The 20,791-nt window shown below is 42.5% G+C and overlaps 2 protein-coding genes across 5 annotated transcripts; both read right to left on the bottom strand.

Annotated features, from left to right (window-relative positions):
• Positions 1-447: 447 nt before the first annotated feature.
• Positions 448-6,524, bottom strand: cipcb (CLOCK-interacting pacemaker b). 3 transcript variants are annotated; one of them, XM_024139428.2, is made up of 4 exons: positions 6,255-6,524; positions 5,671-5,861; positions 5,312-5,478; positions 448-4,890 (listed from the first exon to the last, which is right to left on the bottom strand). In XM_024139428.2, the coding sequence occupies exons 2-4, from the start codon at positions 5,780-5,782 to the stop codon at positions 3,955-3,957; spliced, it is 1,215 nt and encodes a 404-aa protein (XP_023995196.1). In that variant the 5' UTR covers positions 5,783-5,861; positions 6,255-6,524; the 3' UTR covers positions 448-3,954. The 3 variants fall into 3 exon arrangements, with proteins under 3 accessions (XP_023995196.1, XP_023995195.1, XP_023995197.1); XM_024139427.2 differs by having other exon boundaries at positions 6,268-6,524; XM_024139429.2 differs by having other exon boundaries at positions 6,292-6,524.
• Positions 6,525-6,939: 415 nt separating this feature from the next.
• LOC112072029 (snake venom vascular endothelial growth factor toxin HF-like) lies at positions 6,940-18,067 on the bottom strand. Of its 2 annotated transcripts, none has more exons than XM_024139447.2 (7): positions 17,673-18,067; positions 10,093-10,126; positions 9,766-9,962; positions 9,515-9,594; positions 9,219-9,245; positions 8,984-9,049; positions 6,940-8,492 (listed from the first exon to the last, which is right to left on the bottom strand). In XM_024139447.2, exons 1-7 carry the CDS (start codon positions 17,757-17,759, stop codon positions 8,471-8,473), a joined length of 513 nt encoding a protein of 170 aa, XP_023995215.1. In that variant the 5' UTR covers positions 17,760-18,067; the 3' UTR covers positions 6,940-8,470. The 2 variants fall into 2 exon arrangements, with proteins under 2 accessions (XP_023995215.1, XP_023995214.1); XM_024139446.2 differs by having other exon boundaries at positions 9,525-9,594.
• Positions 18,068-20,791: the final 2,724 nt, after the last annotated feature.

The following is a 20,791-nucleotide window of genomic DNA, read 5'->3' as shown; positions in this document are numbered from 1 at the left end:
TATCAAACTGATTGAGATTACTGATTGAATAATTGATAACTGGTTCGATTTATTTGCATTATCATTCTCATGATTATGATTAAATGGTTATGATCCTAAATGGCTCAATCATGATTCCTATTGATCTGAATTGCTGAATTACCTAATAATGTTAATGAGAATGATTGTTATTATTTGACTTTTGTGATTATGAATTTGATTGGACACATGTTACTCTGTTTCCTTTGTTATACAGCACAGACAAACTARCCAGTCAAACATACTACTTTGTGGCTAAAGGAATTCCTGCCTCAGTCTCCTCCATACCTTTCAGTCACCTGACCTGTGACCACCTGTTCACCTTCACTATTGTCAGTCATCCTGCCGTGTGTGATCTCATCCATCTTCTCTGCTCAATTATATTGACTTAGATATTATCGTGCTTCATCACCACAGACAGAGACCGTGTTCTTGGAAATAACGTTTATTGAGCAAGCAATGTATCTTCTAAAAAAATGAACAAAAAAAGGTTCACTTGAGCAACACAAACACAGATACTGCATTTTACTAACCGTCATTCAATTAAAAGGATCGTGATTTGCATAGCTGCAACAAACAAAAAAATGTTTTAGGAAGTCAACATCATGATCAATGTATTTTTCTGCAGCTTTTACAAAGTTTATCATTTAAATAAAGAATAGTAATATAAAACATTGGTGCAGAATCTGTTAAGCGTTATTTTCTAATTTTGTTATCAATCACAAGCTACTACTGCTGTGCTATTGAAACATTGAGCTTAAAATATAAATATAATTACATTTCATTCATGTCCTTGCGATGAGGAGGCAGGATAACAATGATAGAAAAACAACTGCCAACATTTAAATATAAAGACAAACTTTTACAGTTTTTACCTATTTGAACTGTGGTAACAAGCACATACAGGTGTTATGCAGTTCTTATAGATGAGAAATTCAGGAAGCTCAAGTTTTAAAATGGCTTCCCTGAGGCCTATTACTACTTACACTYAAGATAACATCTACTGTTATTTGCATTTTAGGCTGTAAAGCACAAARTATATCACCTTCTTTGCATTTGTAACAACTTTGAGGCACTCCAATGCTTTGCAGGACTAAATAACAAGATATGTCACAAAGGGCTACTGTACCCCTGACAGTCTGTCTGTCACGTTCCTGACCTGTTTTATGTTATTTTTGTATGTGTTTAGTTGGTCAGGGCGTGAGTTGGGTGGGCATTCTATGTTTTTGTTTCTATGTTTAGGTCACTTGTAATTAGCCTTATATGGTTCTCAATCAGAGACAGGTGTTTGACGTTTTCCTCTGATTGAGAACCATATATAGGTTGGCTGTTCACACTGTTTGGTTGTGGTGGTTGTCTTCCGTGTCTGTGTCTCACACGGGCTGTTTTCGGTTTGTTCGTTTATGTAGTCTGTTCCTGTTCGTGAGTTCTTTCGTGTCTTTATGTAAGTTCCATGTTCAGGTTTCGTCTACGCCGTTTTCTTATTTTGTAAGTTATTCAAGTGTTCTTCGTGTTTGTTCTTAATTTAATAAATTCATTATGTCATCATACCTCGCTGCGTATTGGTCCTCCGATCCTTCTCTCCTCTCCTGTCCGAGGAGGGAAGAGCTAGAGCACCGTTACACTGTCTTCTTATGGAGAACTCCTTATTTGAAAAAATAAAGTAATTGAACACCACATAATCAATTGTCTAAATAAGGCCATGAATGTAACATAGAACAGGAGATATGATGCTTGTGTCTATTACAAAAAAGAAATCGAAGGTTTAAAAATAACTTAAACCTCATGATAAATTGTGCCAACTTAGTCTTACTTGGGAGTAACTTCCCATGCAAATACAATACAAGGTTTAAAATAAAGTTCAGCTTTTTGATAAGGCCTTGAACATTTTCTTACATCAGTCTTTGTTGTTTAAAAAAATGCTTTGATGAACAGAATCCTCACTGGAGTCCTGAAGGAGTCTTTAGGTAAATCACTGTCTTTCCTTGTCCAGAAGTCCATGAATTCACAAAGGAATAAAGTATTCTGTGTTGCCTGCTTTCCATTCTTCTTAGACATTTTACAGTGGAAACCTACTGGCTATTGTAAAACATATCAATAAAGATCTTCATTTTAAATTTAGACCATACATTTGAATTGTTTGTTTGTTGGGTTCAGTCCAGGTACCCATTCTAGCASTCTCACTAACCATACCACGCAAGCTTTCCTCAAAATAGGCCTATTTTACTCAGCATGCCCCACTTCAAGTCATAACTACAACTGGTTAAAGTGTCAGTTGGTGGACACTTATAGCTTTCAGTAAAACACCCCCCTATGGCTTATCTCAGAGATACCCAGCATGACAAGCACACTCATAACATGATGCTGCCACCACAATACTTGGAAATACAGAAGATCAACAACATTTGCAGTCACTCCACATTATTGGCTTGTGTGACAAATTGAAAAGAGGGAAGCCTGTGTTAAAAATCCACTTCAAATCATCCATTCTGTTTGCAACAAGGACGTTGAACAATACTGCAAGACAACACAGCAAATAAATATATAAATAAACTTTTTGACAGCATCATGTTATGGGTATGCTTGTCACCGACAGGGACTAGGGAGTTTGTCAGGATCAAAATAAATATTAAAGGAGCAAAGCTCAGGTAAAAAGTTAGAGGGAAACCAGACGCAGTTCTCTGATAACCTACGCTTGGAAGATTTATTTTTTCCGCAGGACAATAAAACAAAAGTTAATGTCGAAGAAACACCAGAATGGTTTTCTTTTTTTCTTCTTCTTAATTTTAATCTCTTTTTCTCCCCAATTTCGTGGTATTCAATTGGTAGTTACAGTCTTGTCTCATCGCTGCAACAACCGTACGGAGTCGGGAGAGGCAAAGGTTGACAGCCGTGCATCCTCCGAAACACAACCCAACCAAACCGCACTGCTTCTTGACACAATGCCCACTTAACCTGGAAGCCAGCCACACCAATGTGTCGGAGGAAACCCCATACACCTGGCTACCGTGTCAGCATGCACTGCACCCGGCGTCGCTAGTGCCCCATCGGACAAGGAAACCCTTACCAGCCAAACCGTCCCCTAACCAGGACGATGCTGGGCCAATTGTGCGCCGCCCCATGGGTCTCTCGGTCGCGGCCGGCTGCGACAGAGCCTGGACTCGAACCCAGAATCTCTAGTTGCACAGCTAGCACTGCCCCCCAGAATGGCTTTCCAAGAGGTGTTGAATGTTCCTCATTGGTCCAGTCTCTTTCCTGATTTAAATTAGCTTGAAAACCAGAGACAATGCTTTGAATATTGGTATCCATCAATGACTCCCAATCAAATGTAGAGTATTTTGACAAAAACAATGGATATACATTGCCCTAAGAGTTGTACAAAGTTGGAGGAAACTTATTCAAAATTATTCACAGCTGTAATGGCTGCCAAAGGTGCTTCCACCAAGTATTAACTCTGGGGTGTGAAGACATACGCAATCAAGACTTACTTACTCATTTGGAAAATGTTCTACACATTTTCTTTCAATATGAAAATGTGGAGTAGATCGGTAGGGAAAGAAAATTGATTTGATTTTAAGGCAGCAAAATGTGAAGACTGTGCAAGGGGTGTGTAGACTTTCAGGAGAATCAAAGTAGTGCACTAGAGTCACAGTAGTGCAGTTTATGGGGAATAGAGCGATTTCATATTGTACAGAAGCCTCCCATCCAACCTGGCCTGGGGTAAGGCAGGCAGGCTATAGTATAGTATATAGATATAGAGATATATATATATATATATATATACTGCTAGTAGAGACTACTGCTACTATGTAGATCAGAGTATATGTCTGTGTGATCATTATGGGCATATTACTGCCAGTCTAGCTGCCTCAGCCTCCCCCACCTCAACTCAGTCTCTGCCCAGTCTAACAGATGAAACCCTGCTTTTACTCAAATCTAATCTGTATCCGCCTTTAAGCTGCTCTGCTGCCCACTGCCTTTCTCTTCCTGCTCTTCCTGGAGGCTGGTCTGCAGCTTGCTCCAGATGCTGGTATCTCCGGTCTGCAGGGCCTGCAGGAAGAGGTTGGTGTGCTCCTTGAGCCGGTCCAAGTCTACCTGGGTCCTGCGGTTCTGACGAATCAGGTCCTTGGTACTCAGGGTGATCTCCAGCAGGCCAGACTTGGACAGGATGTTGTACGTGTTGCAGAAACGCTTGCGCTTTATGTTATGGTCATCGCCATTGTCGTCGTGGTTGCCGTCATCGTGGCAGCTGTTGTCGTTGGTTGTGGCGACGGTGGGTTGTGGGAGGGAGAGGGTGTTGGTTTTCTCAGGGACCTCAGAGGTGAGGGTGTCTGAAGGGGTTACGGTTAAGGCAGGGGATGGGGCTGGGGAGAACTCTGATCTACTGACGGCGAGAGAGGATCTTGCAGGGCTGCTGCAAGCACTGGAGTCTGTGAGGGAGGGGGTGAGCCTATGCTGGGGAGAGGGGGACAGGGAACTAGAGGGAGGAGGGAGACTGGGGGTGCTGGAACCAGAAGAACCACAGCTAAAACTACTAGACTGGTGCCTCTGATGTTTGTTTCTGTGGTTGTGATGGTGTTCCCGGTGGCTAGAGGCCGAGGGGGAAGAAGAGGGGAAATAACAAGAGCTTTCTCTCCCGGAGGAACTTGAACTGTCTCCAGGGTGAGGGGCGATCTTCGGGTAGYACCTGAGGATGGGAAGATACTTCTTGGGGCGCCGGCGTTTGGAGGAGGCCTCCTTAGGGTTGGATGTGGTGCAGTGGGAGACCACAGGGGAGACAACGGGCTGGACGAAGACCACCTGAGGCTGCTGGACCATCTCCACAGCTGGGCTGAACCCCCATGGCTTCTGAGAGGGAGGGTTGTTCCCGGGCTGGGGGAGAGAGAGAGAGAGAGCGAGAGAGCGAGAGAGCGAGAGCGAGAGCGAGAGCGAGAGAGAGAGAGAGAGAGCGACACAGACACAAAACAGAAAGATTAGTTCATGAACAATAGTATAAGAGAGTATCACAAGGCTCAAGACAGAGGACACAGTCAATCACAATACAGACTAGCCCATGGACAATACTTTAAGTATTATAGAAGGCTACATAGAAATCAGTCCCAATACACAGATTAATAATCCATGACTAGGATAAAAGAAGGTGGAAAATGAAACGACAGAATATTCTTACATCCTGGAAATGATTTTTATTTTTTTATGAACCATCAAAGTAATACAAATCAAATCAGACACTCCAAGAAATCATGAACAGCTACAACTTAACTGATGGTTTAGAGGGACATTTCTAACATACCTGTTTTAGGAGGACATTTTTCATGATCATGGGGGACATGTTGGAGAAGGACCCCCCCACCACAGCTAGCTGTGAGGGATGAGAKCCCGATGCAGGGCGCTGAGCCTCTCTCTTGGACACAGCGCGAGATGAGTCCTCAGAATCTGTCAGGTCTATGGTGCTGGCATCTGTGGAGGGAAGGAGGAGAAGAGCGATTCAGTGTTTTCAGGACCAGAAAAATAGAGTCAACTTCAATGATATGGTGGGGGAAGACAGTTGGGAATCAACAAAGGGAAGTATAGTAGAAATCACCTTTCAAAGCTAAATGATGAAGATGGTAGTAAAGACATCAGAACGAAGGGACTCGGTGAGGGACTAACCTGAGAAGCCAGAGTCTCTCTCCGAGTCTGTTCTGGAGCTTCCAGACTTCATGGTTCGTAGTTTGCCCATGGTCCTAGATTGCCCTTCTGCTTTCCTCTTGGTACTACTCATCTTGTCTCTGTTTCTTTTCAATGGTCTTGTCAGTCACTCAGACTACTACACCCACATCAGTGTAGAATGGATAGGAAACCTGGGATGCACCCCCCCCCAAAAAAAAATCAGCATTATTATATGGTTAGTTACTACATATCTATTGCAACTCCTTCCGTGTTGTAGGGGTGCAATACTGTTCTAGGGGTGCAATACTCTTTCTATTATGTTAGAATCTAGGCGTTTCTGTGTCCCTCCTGCTATAGTTCAGTAGCTAGCTGCAGTTTTAGCATAACTGCTAGCTACTCCAATTTCTGGCTTTTGAAGTTAGCCAACTAACGTTGGCTACTTGATTGTTACAGACCACTAGTTAGCTATACCAACTACGTTAGCATGTCTGAATGCAACYTATCTAGTTACATCTTTCCTTTGGACGGATTAGCTAGCAACGATTACAATACAGAACAATGCATAGACATGATTGAAACAATACAAATGTTGCCAACTTCGTGTCCTTGCCCAACCCTAACTTGGGGTCTGTCGTCCGCTCGCAGTCTCCGCCACAGTCTGTCTGTCGGTCTGGTGTGAGTGTGTAACGTTAGTCGGCAAGGTAAAGTACACGTTACTAGACTTCTGGTACACTCCTGCCAGCTAGCGCACATGCAGCGAGGAATTCCAGGAGAATCCGATGCGATTTTCTTGATCGAGACGGTGCAGCAACACCACAGGGAGTGAGTGAGTGAGTGAGTAGCTAACGTTCCGAATGATCAACAATGTTCTCCCGGCAGTGAGAACCCGGATGAGACACCATATTCTAGTCTAGAGTCTTTGTACCTCACCTATCCATATTTGGAAGTATGTGGGCGTATCGTCGTGTTCGAGAAGTGTTTTGTGCTGTCTAGGCCACCCACTACTATATTTCACCCGTATGCCATCTAACGACATTGTGTTCAACAGTGAACTATGGGAGTTGTACCACAGATAGAACAATGACACATATATTTCACCGGATGTATAAATGTGAAGCCTCCGCTTGGCCTTTCCAAAAACGGTAGTGAGAGGAAGCCCTCTGGCTGGCAGTGGGAGAAGATGGAACGAGATGGATTTTGGCCGACCTTCTGCAAATGTTCTCATCGATGAAACATTTGATCCCAATACAGTTTTCTGTTTCCAAAACTAAAATCTGTTATGAACAGAGTGGACTAAGTTTAGGAGACTTTACTCTTTGTTTTAAAAAACAACAACGTTTATACAAATTGCGTTGTTTAAAACGAGTGCGAAGGAGAATTTACAAAYGAGMCGTTCCCTAARGGAAATATGCAGATATATTCTAGAACAAGCCAATATGATCTCGCTAGCTCGTGCTTGGCTCTGCCCACATCCTTGCTTGTTCTGCCCACTATGACTAACTTGTTCCCGTTGGAAACGACAGGCTGTTGTCTATCTTGGTTTAGTTATAAACATCTTAGGTAGCACAGTACAGGCATTTCGGCCGTCACTAGTTACCACAGCTACAAAGGCCCAAACCCCGCCCATTTCTACAATTTGTTAGCAATGTAACCATAAACCTAACCGCACTGCTAACCTTATGCCTAACCCTAACCTTATGACTAACCCTGACCAAAAAGCATATTTTTGTTTTCATGAATTTTCACGATATAGCTCATTTTGACTTTGTGTTCGTGGTAACGAGTGGAAACCTGGCATTTCGCCTGTATGGGGAATCTGTGATGTGAGACCATAGTGTGCTGTTACATGACATACTAGTTTTCAAGGGGAGGGCATCAGGACACACACACACACACAATCGAAACAACCCACCCGAGGAAAATCTTATATTTACTCCTTTCCAAGAGTGTCAGTCAGACACATCATGACACTCAGTAAATGAACACAGCACATTCCCAAGACAAAGATGTAATTCTAACATAAACAACTCAAAATGTAATTCCCAGATGCCATTCCTGATACAGTGATCGCTATAAACTTATTTACATTTGAATATATTTCATTTTCATATATAATACAGTGGAATCCATATGGATTTGTTATTCTTCTCTGTCTGATGAAAGTTAGAGATATAAACATTATAGGTCTCGATATAACCTACAGTATGTCCATCCCTCCCTTTGATCATGCACTCTTCAGTTCAGAACATTCTGTACTGTAATATGATCATCATAGGGAGAGGTATACTGTGAAGGTGTCCGTTCTCTCCCTAATTCAGTCCACACCCATTCTGCATCTGTTTTAGCCTTCTTCGTTGTTGTTCCATACCAGATTGAAGCTAAATCCATTTATTGGCCTAATGCTTTTCAAGAACACTGCCTGCAAGTTGCAGCTTAATCCCTTGTCCCTTGGCAATTGCTTATCTCCTGCCCTGCCGTCCCTCTGTCCGTCTCCTCTATGTCCAAGAGGTGGAGCTATTGTATCTGCTATTACAGTAGAATATCATCCATGTAAAAGTGTAAAAGTATTCTCAAGGCTGATATTGGGTATCCAGTATCAGAAAACTAAAGTTGTTATTACTCTGGTATAAATTGCAAATTGCAGTTTGGGGTTAGTGTATTTTCATGGACAATGAGTTGAGGAATTTTTGTATCTGGGGGGTAAACGAGTAGGTGTCTGGTTTCCCCCTATGCTGTCTTCATTCCACAGCTGAGTGGTGATTGGACAGCGGACTGGAAGGACGGGGACCCAAGTATCCAACTAGCTGTGTGGGTTCTGACACCTGCAAAGAAACAGGCAGAGTAAATGCTCCATCATCTGATGCTATGCTCACACTGTTAAAAGCATTTCTCTATTCCGCTTCTCTATTCCTCTTCTCTTTCTCTCTCTCTTTCTTCTCTCTTTCTCTGTCTCACTCTCTCAATTCAAGGTTGCTTTATTGGCATGATATTCAGGCAGTATGTATGGCCAAAGCATACCAAACATTTACAATACAAGACGTACATTACAGATTACGTACATTACAACAACAAAATATATATATATATGAATGGGAGTGTGTGTTGTCTTCGACAGTGGGAGGTCTGGGTCGCTGCGTAGTTCAGCCCTTGAACCCACCACTGCGGCATGAGTATCAATATTATGCGTAGGCAATTAAGTTTCTCTCTCTCTCTCCTCTCTCTCGCTTCTTTCTCGCTGTCTCTCTCTGGTGTGTATCTCTSTGTGTGTGTAAGACTTCCCATCACCAGCTGAGGGCAGTCTAGTGCCACTTACTTGCCACAGTCTTTGGATCTTTTCCTGTGCTTCCTCCTCCTMGGATGGATCCTGACTCTGGGACTGCTGAAAAGGAGGGAAAGCAGTGGGGCTTGAGTTAACAAATCTACAGAAACAAACACGTCATTCTTAGGTAGTTACTATGTGATTACCATTTCACTATTACTGTACTGTAAAATAAAGTGCTACCCAATATCAGATCTGTAACCATAGAAGTAATCATTAACTTACTCACCTCTCATTKAAATGCATCTTCCTGTGTCTAAAAACAAGAGGACCGGTGTTATGAGTCTCATCAAGGTCATTCATATTCATTAGTGCGCACCATAGCAAAACATTTGGCAACGGCATATGAAAACAAGCATTTCTTATTCAAAACGGTCAGGGTAGTCCCTTCCCATTTTGGCCTGATTGCTTCCGTTTCGTTCCCAGTGAATACAACTCRGTTTTTAAGAGAATGTGCCTGGGTGAAAGAGCTATTTTGAATTACTTAGATAGCATTACATGTCAGATGATTTTAGGCTTTATTACCTGCACTCACAGGTCTGATGCTCCACAAACGTCAGCTCCACGTACTGCCCTGTCCTCTCAGTCGGAGTTATCCTCATCAACTGACACACATACAAACACACAGAGGAAAACACAAACACATGCATTGAGGTGTCCATGCGCTCAAAGATGTGGACAGGCATTGGGTGTTTTACCGGAACATATATCTCTTTAAGGTTGGAAGAGGGTAGCCCAAGGTAATATGTGGCCTCCTGACYCAAAGTGACCCCCACCTGCATGGTGACGTTACGTGTGAGGGTGGGGTGACACTCCAGGTTCTCGTCTCCACAGCAACCAGCGCATCGCCACAGGGGCACGCAGGCAGGGCTAAAAATATATTCCACCCCTCCAGGGTACTCCTGCTCCACCTCCACCAATCGTTCCATCGAACGACACAAACTCCGCTCCAAGACCTCCCGGAACAGCATCACTGCAACAAGAGTTGACCAATGAACTATCACTCAGACCCAGGTTGATTGACAGCTGACCAATGTATTCACTGTCTCTAAGAAATATTAATAAGACGGTTACTTAATTTAAGGAACAAGAGAGGCACTTACCTCTAGAGTGTGGTTCCACTGGGGAGTGAGAAGTCTGGAATAAAAAGAAGGCGAAAAAATGCTATGTTATATTTCAGATAGAAGGAAATGACCACAGGTAGACATCACTGTGAACAACATAGCCAATACATAGTGACAGTTGACGCCCACTCAGTCAGTCACAGAAACGTCGACTCTGAACATATTTATTGGGCAGCGTACTCTTGTGGTAGAAAGAAAATGCTACAGCTGTGAGCAAGCAAGAGTTCTGTTATAGCCTATTTTCAGCTCAACCAAGGCAGAGGGGGCAGACATAATAATCTTACAGGGCCCCAGAGTCCAGACCATAGACTTATATCCAGACTAAAGCAGTGCAGTGGGATACTGTAGGATAGCAGGATCATCTCCAGTAAGAGAGAGAGAGAGAGAGAGAGAGAGAAGGAGAGAGAGGAGAGAGAGAGAGGAGAGCCGTGACTCAGAAGGAGAGAGATGAGAGAGAGAGAGAAGAGAGTAAGAGAGAGAGAGAGATTCGAAAACAAATCCAATTTTGATAAACTCCATAATACTGGGTGAAATCCCACAGTGTGCCATCACAGCAGCAAGATTTGTGACCTGTTGCCACAAGAAAGGGCAACCAGTGAAGAACAAACACCATTGTAAATACAACCCATATTATGTTTATTTATTTAACTTGTGTGCTTTAACCATTTGTACATTGTTACAACACTGCATATATATAATATGACATTTGTAATGTCTTTATTGTTTTGAAACTTCTGTATGTGTAATGTTTACTGTTCATTTTTTTGTTTATTTGACTTTTGTATATTATCTACCTCACTTGCTTTGCAATGTTAACACATGTTTCCATGCCAATAAAGCCCCTTGAAATTGAATTGAATTGAATTGAAATTGAGAGAAGAGAGAGAGAGAGGGAGAGAGAGAGAGAGAGAGAGAGAGAGAAGAGAGAAGAGAGAGAGAAGAGAGAGGAGAGAGAGAGAGAGAGAGATTGCTTTGGCAATGTTAACACATGTTTCCCATGCCAAGAAAGCCCCTTGAATTGAATTGAATTGAATTGAATTGAGAAGAAGAGAGAGAGAGAGAGAGAGAGAGAGATCTTCTCCTCAGGACCAAAGATTTTCTCTCCTTGTTTTCACGTACTGATTCCACCCACTCTGGGGCTTTTTGAGTTCCAATGAGAGTTGACAGTTCCGGTGAAGCCATGGTTTGGATAAGCCCAAAGTTCCAAATGTAGAATGATACCCCCTGTTGTTTTAATAAACTGTTACATGATGTTAATAATCAAGCTGTTTTGTGAACTTGAAGCCATGGAAAGGATAGTCTTGCTGACACAAGCTCACGTTGCTTGCGTCAGCCGGGTTGATGGAAGGAAGCCATGGTTTCAACAAACCTTAGGCCATGCAACGAGAACGTCTGTCTATAAGGAGACACATTTTCCTCGGTGTTACAGTGCTGCTGAAAACCTGAGTGTTGTCACTCAGCAGCAACAAGAAGCAGTGATGTGGCAAAACTGCAGCCATCCATCTCTGTCGCCATAGTGACGCCGCGTAACCAACCATAGGCAACGATACATGACCGTTAGTCTCTTCCCACTGGCCACTAACGCACAAGTACAAAAAGGCATCCCAGGAAGTCTCRACTGTAAGTCTTTGTTTGGACACAGTGAGAGACATGTCTCCGGTCAGGAACTATGAACACAAACAAATACAAGCCCAGACAGTGAACAGGCAGCTCACAGAGACAATGGGAGAGACACAGTTTTAGAGTTCTCACAGTATTCTGCTAGCCATCCTTGACCTCACGGGGTCTCTCTTTCCCTCTCTCTCCTCCTCACTCGATTTCTTCCTGTCCTTTCTCTCTCTCTCTCTCTTTTCTCATCTCTCTCTCTCGCCCTCTCTCTCTCATAAGTTGTATTTTATAAATGTCAGTTTGTATCTCTGGATCCAGTGGTCCCATCTGGGCTGGTTTCAATGGCTCTAATAAATCTCACCATTAGCTCCTTTTTAACTGGCCTCCATTACATGTATCCTGTTGACACTAAGAGTTATTTTCTCTCTACGCGTTTCAGCTGGTTATTTTATCACACACAACCCCCTGAAGTGAGACGGAGGCGGTGGTCAGGTTTTGTAGTGATTTAGGTAGAAGAGTGGAAAGTCCCGGGCCCGGTTTACGAGTGATGTAACATGCGTTTCCCAAAACACCATGCAGAGAGAACGGTCGCTAAGTGTGACAGAAAGGGAGCACTGCTCTCAGCTTTCTCCATTCGAATCTAAATTCAAAATAAATTGCGCACCCTAGAATGAACTCAAAATCATTTTTACGACCACAAATAACCATAACTGTAGTGACCCTGTGTTTATAAACGTGGATTTTGACTTTGCCACTTCCGCATGCTTTTGTGGCACAGTCGATGCCACGTAGGGCTARGGGCCAGAAGTTTAAGGGTTTGCCAACCACCACGGACGAGCTCACTCTCCCTGCCTGTTTCGTGACAATACGATCAGAGCCGGATGAAGACAATGATTAGTTAGGGGGAAATCAGATTTTCAACATTTCGATGCCATATTTACAATTATAAAAAATATATGCTACACATTTTAATGTGTAATAAATCCCTTTTGTGGGGGAAAAACTCATCCTGATTGGCTGGGCCTGGCCCACCAGTGGGTGGACCTGGCTCCCAAATGAGTGGGCTTTTGCCCACCCATGGCTGCGCCCATGCCATGTGAAATCCATAGATTAGGGACTAATTTATTTATTTCAATTGACTGATTTCGTTCTATGAACTGTAAAATCTTTGAAATTGTTGCATGTTGCCTTACCAGTGTCTCCCGACCCCTCCTGTCTCAACCTTCAGTATTTATGCTGCAGTAGTTTATGTGTCGGGGGGCTAGGGTCAGTCTGTTATATCTGGAGTATTTCTCCTGTCTTAAGTATGCTCTCTCTAATTCTCTCTCTCTTTTTCTTTCTTTCTTTCTTTCTTTCTTTCTCTCTCTCACAGGACATGAGCCCTAGGACCATGCCTCAGGACTGCCTGGCCTGATGACTCCTTGCTGTCCCCAATCCACCTGGCCATGCTGCTGCTCCAGTTTCAACTGTTCTGCCTGCGGTTATGGAAACCTGACCTGTTCACCGGACGTGCTACCTGTCCCAGACCTGCTGTTTTCAACTCTAGAGACAGCAGGAGCGGTAGAGATACTCTGAATGATCGGCTATGACATTTACTCCTGAGGTGCTGACCTGTTGCACCCTCGACAACCACTGTGATTATTATTATTTGACCCTGCTGGTCATCTATGAACATTTGAACATCTTGGCCATGTTCTGTTATAATCTCCACCCGGCACAGCCAGAAGAGGACTGGCCACCCCTCATAGCCTGGTTCCTCTCTAGGTTTCTTCCTTGGTTCTGGCCTTTCTAGGGAGTTTTTCCTAGCCACCGTGCTTCTACACCTGCATTGCTTGCTGTTTGGGGTTTTAGGCTGGGTTTCTGTACAGCACTTTGTAACATCAGCTGATGTAAATTTGATTGATTGATTAATTTATATTTTTGTTCAGTATATATACACAGTACAACGATTTAGGAAAATCATCAAGATTGCTCAATAAGGTCAGAGACTTATTTCCATTGGTGTCCCTATTTTTGACATAAATACATACGTATACAATTATGTAGACACAGGCACATTACAGAGACACAGACACATTATGTAGATACAGACACATTACAGAGACACAGACAATAAATGCTGTATTACAATTCCTACAAGCTTGTTTTGGCTGGTCTGTAGCTTATTCTTTAGATGTTTGGGGCTGCTGGTGAACAATGATGTGCAGCATAATCAAAGTGACACTGGACTAGTGCACCTGCCAGAGTCTTTAGAGCAGGAGTGTCAAACATACGGCACGTGGGGGGGTCTAATCCAGCCGGTGGGTGGTTTGAATATTTTGTTTAAATAGGCTATAAAATKAAATACAATTGAAACAAAAACAATTTTTMGGGGAGGGGGGATGAACTCAATATACTTTAAAAGGAATAAAAGCAAATCGAAACTGTGTAGAAATGATAATGGACTTATATTCTTGACAGTCCAGCTCGCTAATAATCACTAGACAGTCAGGGAGAATCTAAAATGGAAAAAACACTGGCTAGACGACAATTTTTTCCACATTTTGATTGCAAGGAAATATAACCAAATGTGACCCACAGGAAAAATAGGTRTGACARCCCTGCTTWAGGGTGTCTATAGCTAGGTTTCCATCCAATTMGCGACAGATTTTCATGCAAATYTTCAAAAATCTGCATAAAAACATTATGCACATTTTCCCATCAGAGTTGTGTTTCCATCAAATTGACTTGTTGCGGATAAAAGTCTGTGTGTAAATACATAGTGTACAAKAAATATTTATTTTAAGGTTAAATTTCCATGCACCAAAAAAWAAAGTTAAATGGGTTTCCATCTAATTTTCAACTCAAGGCCTACTGATGGTTTTGTCACWAAAAATGTTGCATAGGTATAGCAAATGTGCCCACTCTGGTATTGGCACGTGTGCTCTAGCCAACAGCTTGCAGATACAGTGCAGGTATTGTTTACTACATGATGAGATTATTATGGACAAAGGTGTGATATTATTTTTATTTGTCAAATAGCATCCAAGCATTGATCATCATGTCACCAGAATAAGACCCTCGATATTTATTGAAAGGAGCATCAAGTTCATCACCGTGCACTTTCACCACCCTGTGAAGTTCATCATAATMTARTTCATCTGTAYCCMAATAAAKTGCATGGTTTCCAAAGTGGGAGGAACACTCACCATGTCGTCACGCGTGACTCCAAGTTTAATTCAATATGATGCTTGTGATATCGATTTGTTCGCATAAAGGCGTTCTCCYCCGCCATTTCTCGCATAATAGCTTTTAATCGACGCAAAAAGATCCCGCCATGTCTAGCGATCAAATMATCTGTTTGCATTCATATAATTGTGACGAAACTTCCTGTTTCCATTACAGCTGTCATGATTATTTTATATGGTACGACTTTACTCGCATTAAAACTGGATGTCAAGCCATTTTGAGGATGCTGGAATGATGTTTTGGATGAATGTGCGCATGTCTACAGGATACATTTGATGTAGCCTAAGCAGATTAAAACKTTGTGACTGGTRGTGTTTAAAAAGTGAAATGATAKATAGTTAGGCTATAATGAAGCGTTAGGTRCCAGGTGCTTGAGGTATAGCTGSTCGMATTGGAGAGGAGGCAGAGGGCGCTTTAAGCTTTCCTGAATAACTGGGCCTGTCAGAAGCATATGTCGCCACGTTATTATAGGACGACTTGGGAGAATGATGACCTGCAACAGACAGCGTATCTCAGTATCAGAGGTTTAAAAAATACAGCCAGGCTGGCCAGCTATTGTGCCTTTCTAGATCGTATAAACTGTTGAGAGTAGACCCACCCACTGATCCAAGTGGTATGAAACATTCAAATCACAGGGCTATTGCGCTTTTTTTCAAATGACATTTTCWCTGCAYCCWAGAGTGGAATTTTGTACTCACTTGAAAACAATAATGCAATTATTCATTGCATTGTGGYGTTGTAGGCTGCTAGTATAATTGTATTGTCCCTAAGCAATATCAATGGGGTACCTTTTTGAGCTGCGTGTCTCATGTCTTCACTGTTCTTTCATGCGCAATGATGCACCTGGCCTCCACCTACCACTATTGTCACTATGAATGGTGGATAGAGGCCAGGATAAACAGTTKGACTGGTAGACTATATTGACATGTGGTATAGTAAAAGTTCGAGGCGGGAAAGAGTTGTGCATAAGGTAAGTACCAAAACGCCATGATATAGGGGAGGTGCATGTAAGCAGATGAGGAAATTAGGCTAGGATGGAAYAAATTATATAGTAAAACCTGCAAAAGAGAGAATGTAAACCAGGGGAAAAACGCACTACCCTCCCGTGCCCAATAAAAAAAACACACAACCCTCCCCAAACAAAAACTAAAAGTTTGACAACACTCCTCTATTTTGGACCATAGTACACTTCACATACATGGAGGCTACAGTGGTACAGTTCCTCGCTTGAGCAGTAGTGTGACAATGACACTGCACACCCTGCCGAGTGCATCGCATTAATGTGGGTAAAACACATCTCCTCTCATTTATCTGTACTGATCTGAAAACACTGGTCAGCTGACAGTATCACCAGTCCTGCTGTTCCACAAGGAGAAGGGGAGAGGATGCCACTTTTGATTGTTGAGATACATCCCATGTCTCAATACGGGTCAGGCGTTGCTACAGGAAAAGGAYGCACCTGCGTAATGAACTTTTACCGTTACGTCCCTAAGAACCAACCCATGTCCCTCCACCTCTCCCTGCCTGCAACACCACAGTGCTTTCATTGTGTATGAGACTTGTACTTTACATGTAATAAACAACACATTTTATACATCTTTATCCTCTTATTTAGGACGTCCTCCTATTCCACCGTGTGATCGACGGGTCTCTATCTCTCCTCTGATCCCAGCTCCCTCCCTCCACCCGACAAAATCATGATTTGTTTTCACTATCGATCCCCAACACACTCATTCGGTCTTACATTCCCAGCTACAACATTAACTCATCATTACTGCATTATTTGGTGCGCCCTGTCCATACGTTTGGTGCCACAAAGATATTGCACCAAATATGTGTGTACGTTCCCAGCTGTTCTCACTTTCAGACTGTAGCGTTTAGAAATGTAAATATCATCCATCTTCTTGTGACATATCTGCTCCGTCCCAGGTGGTCTAGCCAGCAGCTGCAGATGGATATCTGTTTCTGTGACTTCTGCTGCTGTAAATATCTGCTCGCATGAGTAATTAGCAACACGCTGTCGCGATAAACAGTAAAAAGCATCCCTGTATAAACTATTACGTCGGTATAAACTTTAAACTACATTTCCCAGAAAACCTCAACAGCCCAATGCAGGTGGTCGCACTCAGTGTCTGTTGAATGTGTTGCTAATGCGTTTGTAGACTGACTACTGTAWTACCCTGATCGTTATCCATTATTTATCTTGATGCCACTTCAGTATTAGGGGGTCAATATACGCTAGGAGAGGATTAACTATATTTTACGATCTCCCTAATGTTGAACTCACTGTAAAAGTGAGMCGTGATGACAAAAAGTGAGATACAGTATTAGAAAAAAATAGCTCTAAATGTSACTCATTACTTTTTCACGTGAAGTCGTAATGGGAGTCACATTTTGGGGCCAGAGAAGAAATTGGAGATACAGACATGTGAAGCAGTTACGAACTCACCTTTTACAGAGAGTCCAGTTTGGAACATWGCATACAATAAAGTACAAAATTAATAAAGTGTTACTTGCTATATTAAAACTAATAGGAGGATGTATAGCCTATCATTATTTGTTTCTGAGTACAGAGGTTTTCAAGGAGGCTGAACCATTGTTTATCAAGAACTAAAGCCGAATGATATCATCACAACATGACAAACTGTATTAACCATTTACACAACACATGTTCGTTGTTGTCCTTGATAGTGACAGGCTATAAAACAGTCATACTACTTTACCTGAGTAGGTGCCAAGTGGAACATAAGAGTTGCCAAAATCTGCGAGACGCCGACGAGATTGTGCATCTTGAAGGAAAAAGTGTTCATTTTTTGCAGTCAAATTTTTACAAAATAATTTCACTGAATCTGAGTGGCTGTCGGCATTGACAGTCCTGAGTCAAGGTAAAGAGATGCYCGTATTATCGACCACTGTAGAAATGACGCGATTACAGAGTGAGCGACCCTTGTATGACTATCGCTGCCCGTGAAGAGCAGTCAGAGTAGGACTGACTTTTTGTAAAATACTATATTGCAGCGCTTGGATATAGCCTAATCTAAAGGTGATTAGTGAAATTCAATTAGGTTACTTTCACTAAAGTGCTTATCAAAGCTTTCCAGTGTCCCATAATGTTATGTCTTGCTCCAGACCCCCCCTCCTCCGCCCCCCCCTTCTCTCTCTCTCTCTATCTCTCTCTCTCARACGAACACTTTCTCCCCACTTACAGTACCAGTCAAAAGTTTGAACACATACTCATTACAGGTTTTTATTTTATATTTTAAAAAACTATTTTCGACATTGTAGAATAATAGTGAAGACACGAAAACTATGAAATGACACATATGGAATCATGTAGTAACCAAAAAAGTGTTAAACAAATCAAAATGTATTTTATATTTGAGATTCTTAAATGACAGCCTTAAATGCCTTGATGACAGCTTTGCACACTCTTGGAAATTACTCATTATCTCTGAATCCCTTTGTATGATGATTAATTAATACAGCAGATGTGTAATTATAAGTGATAGGGTATGATACTTAGTGATTRTTGATGAAGGAATGAACATGATAGTTCATTATTGAGACATGTGCAGGAGAGATATGACAACATGCCAGTCCTCCCTCGCACTGAAGTCTTGATTGTTTACRTTCAGCCTCTACAAATTCTCATCATCCATTTATTTTCCAAGATAATGAATGAATTAGGATAATGAACCKGATATTTTGCTTTTTCAAGTGCTCAAAACACTTCTTAAGGAAGGAAAGCACGTCATCGACTTCCAATCTATGCAGTATTCTCAGAGCTCATTTTTACCACCCAAGTTAGAGTGAGTTAGAGTGAGTTGGTGCTTCTGACCCATCGCAGCGGCGAGTCTTTACAGTGGSTAAGGGTGAGTAGATTAGAACCCTCCTCTGCCAGTAGACACAAACACACCTTATCTGTCTAGACGTGGGATGGAGATGGTGCGTTTACACGACTGCAGGAATGAAGGAGGAGGATCCCTTTCAGACATTCTGCTCATATTTGGAGTGGTGCCATGATAACCTCATCATGTCTGGGGTAAGACCCGACAGGGACCACACTCTGAGGGGCCAGTGTACATACACAATTCACTGTGCATGTGCCARTCATAGGCCATGCTACTCACACCTAGAGGGAAAGATGACCTTGTATCTCCATCCATGATAACGGTACAGCTCTGTTATTAGTTCAAAGAACAACTCTCACACCTGATGATGATGAATATGCCTACTGGGKACCGACGTCAGTTCAACGTCTATTTTTTACRTACATTTGGTTGAGTTGTCGACTAATGTGAGGTCAATGTGAAATCAACAAACAAATTCACCATCACATTGGAATTTGGTTAAAAGTTGGGTGAAAAAAAGAAGAGATTCCCTTACGTTGATCAGTTTTCCACATTGATTCACATTGACATTTTTGGTTGAAATGATGTGGAAACAACATTGATTCAACCGGTTTTTGCCCAGTGGGCAGTTACTGGTAGTGGACCTGTGGAATCATCATACATTTCTGTTGTTAAAACCAGAGTGATAGACAACCGGCTAAATAGGTCGTTTTGTTTTGAATGAGGAGAGATAACCAGGATAGATGATGCCCTCCGTCTTACACATCTCACTTATCACACACTCTGGGGTGTTTGGTGTGTATACAAGAGTGGTAGACACTGTTATCCTTCTGAGTGATGTATACTGTATACAATGGTTTGACTCTTTCACCACAGGCCTATAATTCATTGAATTGGGAGAAATCCACAATATGAACGAAAAGAACAGTATAGCAGTCAGTCGGTCAGCTTTTTACTCGGGGAGGGCCCTATAGCGGGGTCAAAGTTAACAGCTGTGACTTTCTGTCCCTGGGAACTGAGTTGACGCCCAAGTCCCACTCCCAGCCCAGCCTTAGTGACTTGTGATTCCCCAGTCTCAGAGGAGGGAAACCGGGAAATGGAGACCAGGCTTGGTGGAGTTTTCCCAGGATAYAGCAACAGCAGGTGGGACAAACGTTGCAAAATTCTGGGAACTTTCAATAAACTCCCTGGTTTTCCCGAAAGCCCAGTTGGAGGATGCCTGGAATCAGGAGGGAATAAGCAGGAAACCCGGAACCAGGATTTCTGGAAAAGCAGGGAATTTTGGGAAAGTTTTGCTGCAACCCTAGGTGGGACTGTTCTATATGAGTGTCTCCTTGGGATACCCATCTCCTCATACCCAGATGTGGACAGAGACATTACAGAGAGAGAGGGAGAGAGAGTAGGAAGGCACTCAACAAATTAAGACGGATATGTGCCGAGMAATTGTGCACAATCTTTTTCCTGGGACATATTTAGAGGGTGYACGGGCAAAACAAAATATTTAAGTACCTTTGAACGGGGTATGGGAGTAGATGCCAGGCTCCCAGGTTTGTGTCAAGAACTGCAACGCTGCTGGGGTTTTCAAGCTCAACCGTTRCCTGTGTGTATCAAGAATGGTCCACCACCCAAAGGACATCACTATTAGGAAGGTGTTCCTAATGTTTGGTATACTCAGTGTATATCATGTGTATATGACGAATAAACWAACTTGAACTTGAACTTGAGAATAGAGTTTGCCAAGAAGTGCTTAGTCAGATTTCTCCTAACATGGAGRGGAATCTCAGGAGAACAGGAGTGTGACCCTTGAGGGGTCTGGGTCGGGGAAGTCTTGTTGGGTTCACTGTCACTAACATACAGTATAGGTGGTCCTGTAGGGCCACAGGGGAGACCCCCACAGAGATAGCTCCGGGGCTGATGAAAGAGAGAGACATGTTTTGTGTGTGTGTGTGTGCGTGTGCGTGCACTATTGGTGTGCATGTGCATGTGTGTAT

This window comes from Salvelinus sp. IW2-2015, unplaced genomic scaffold (assembly GCF_002910315.2).
Source record: "Salvelinus sp. IW2-2015 unplaced genomic scaffold, ASM291031v2 Un_scaffold1804, whole genome shotgun sequence".
Taxonomy (NCBI): domain Eukaryota; kingdom Metazoa; phylum Chordata; class Actinopteri; order Salmoniformes; family Salmonidae; genus Salvelinus; species Salvelinus sp. IW2-2015.
The sequence above is the reverse complement of the archived record's forward strand: the minus strand, read 5'-3'. Positions and strand labels throughout refer to the sequence as shown.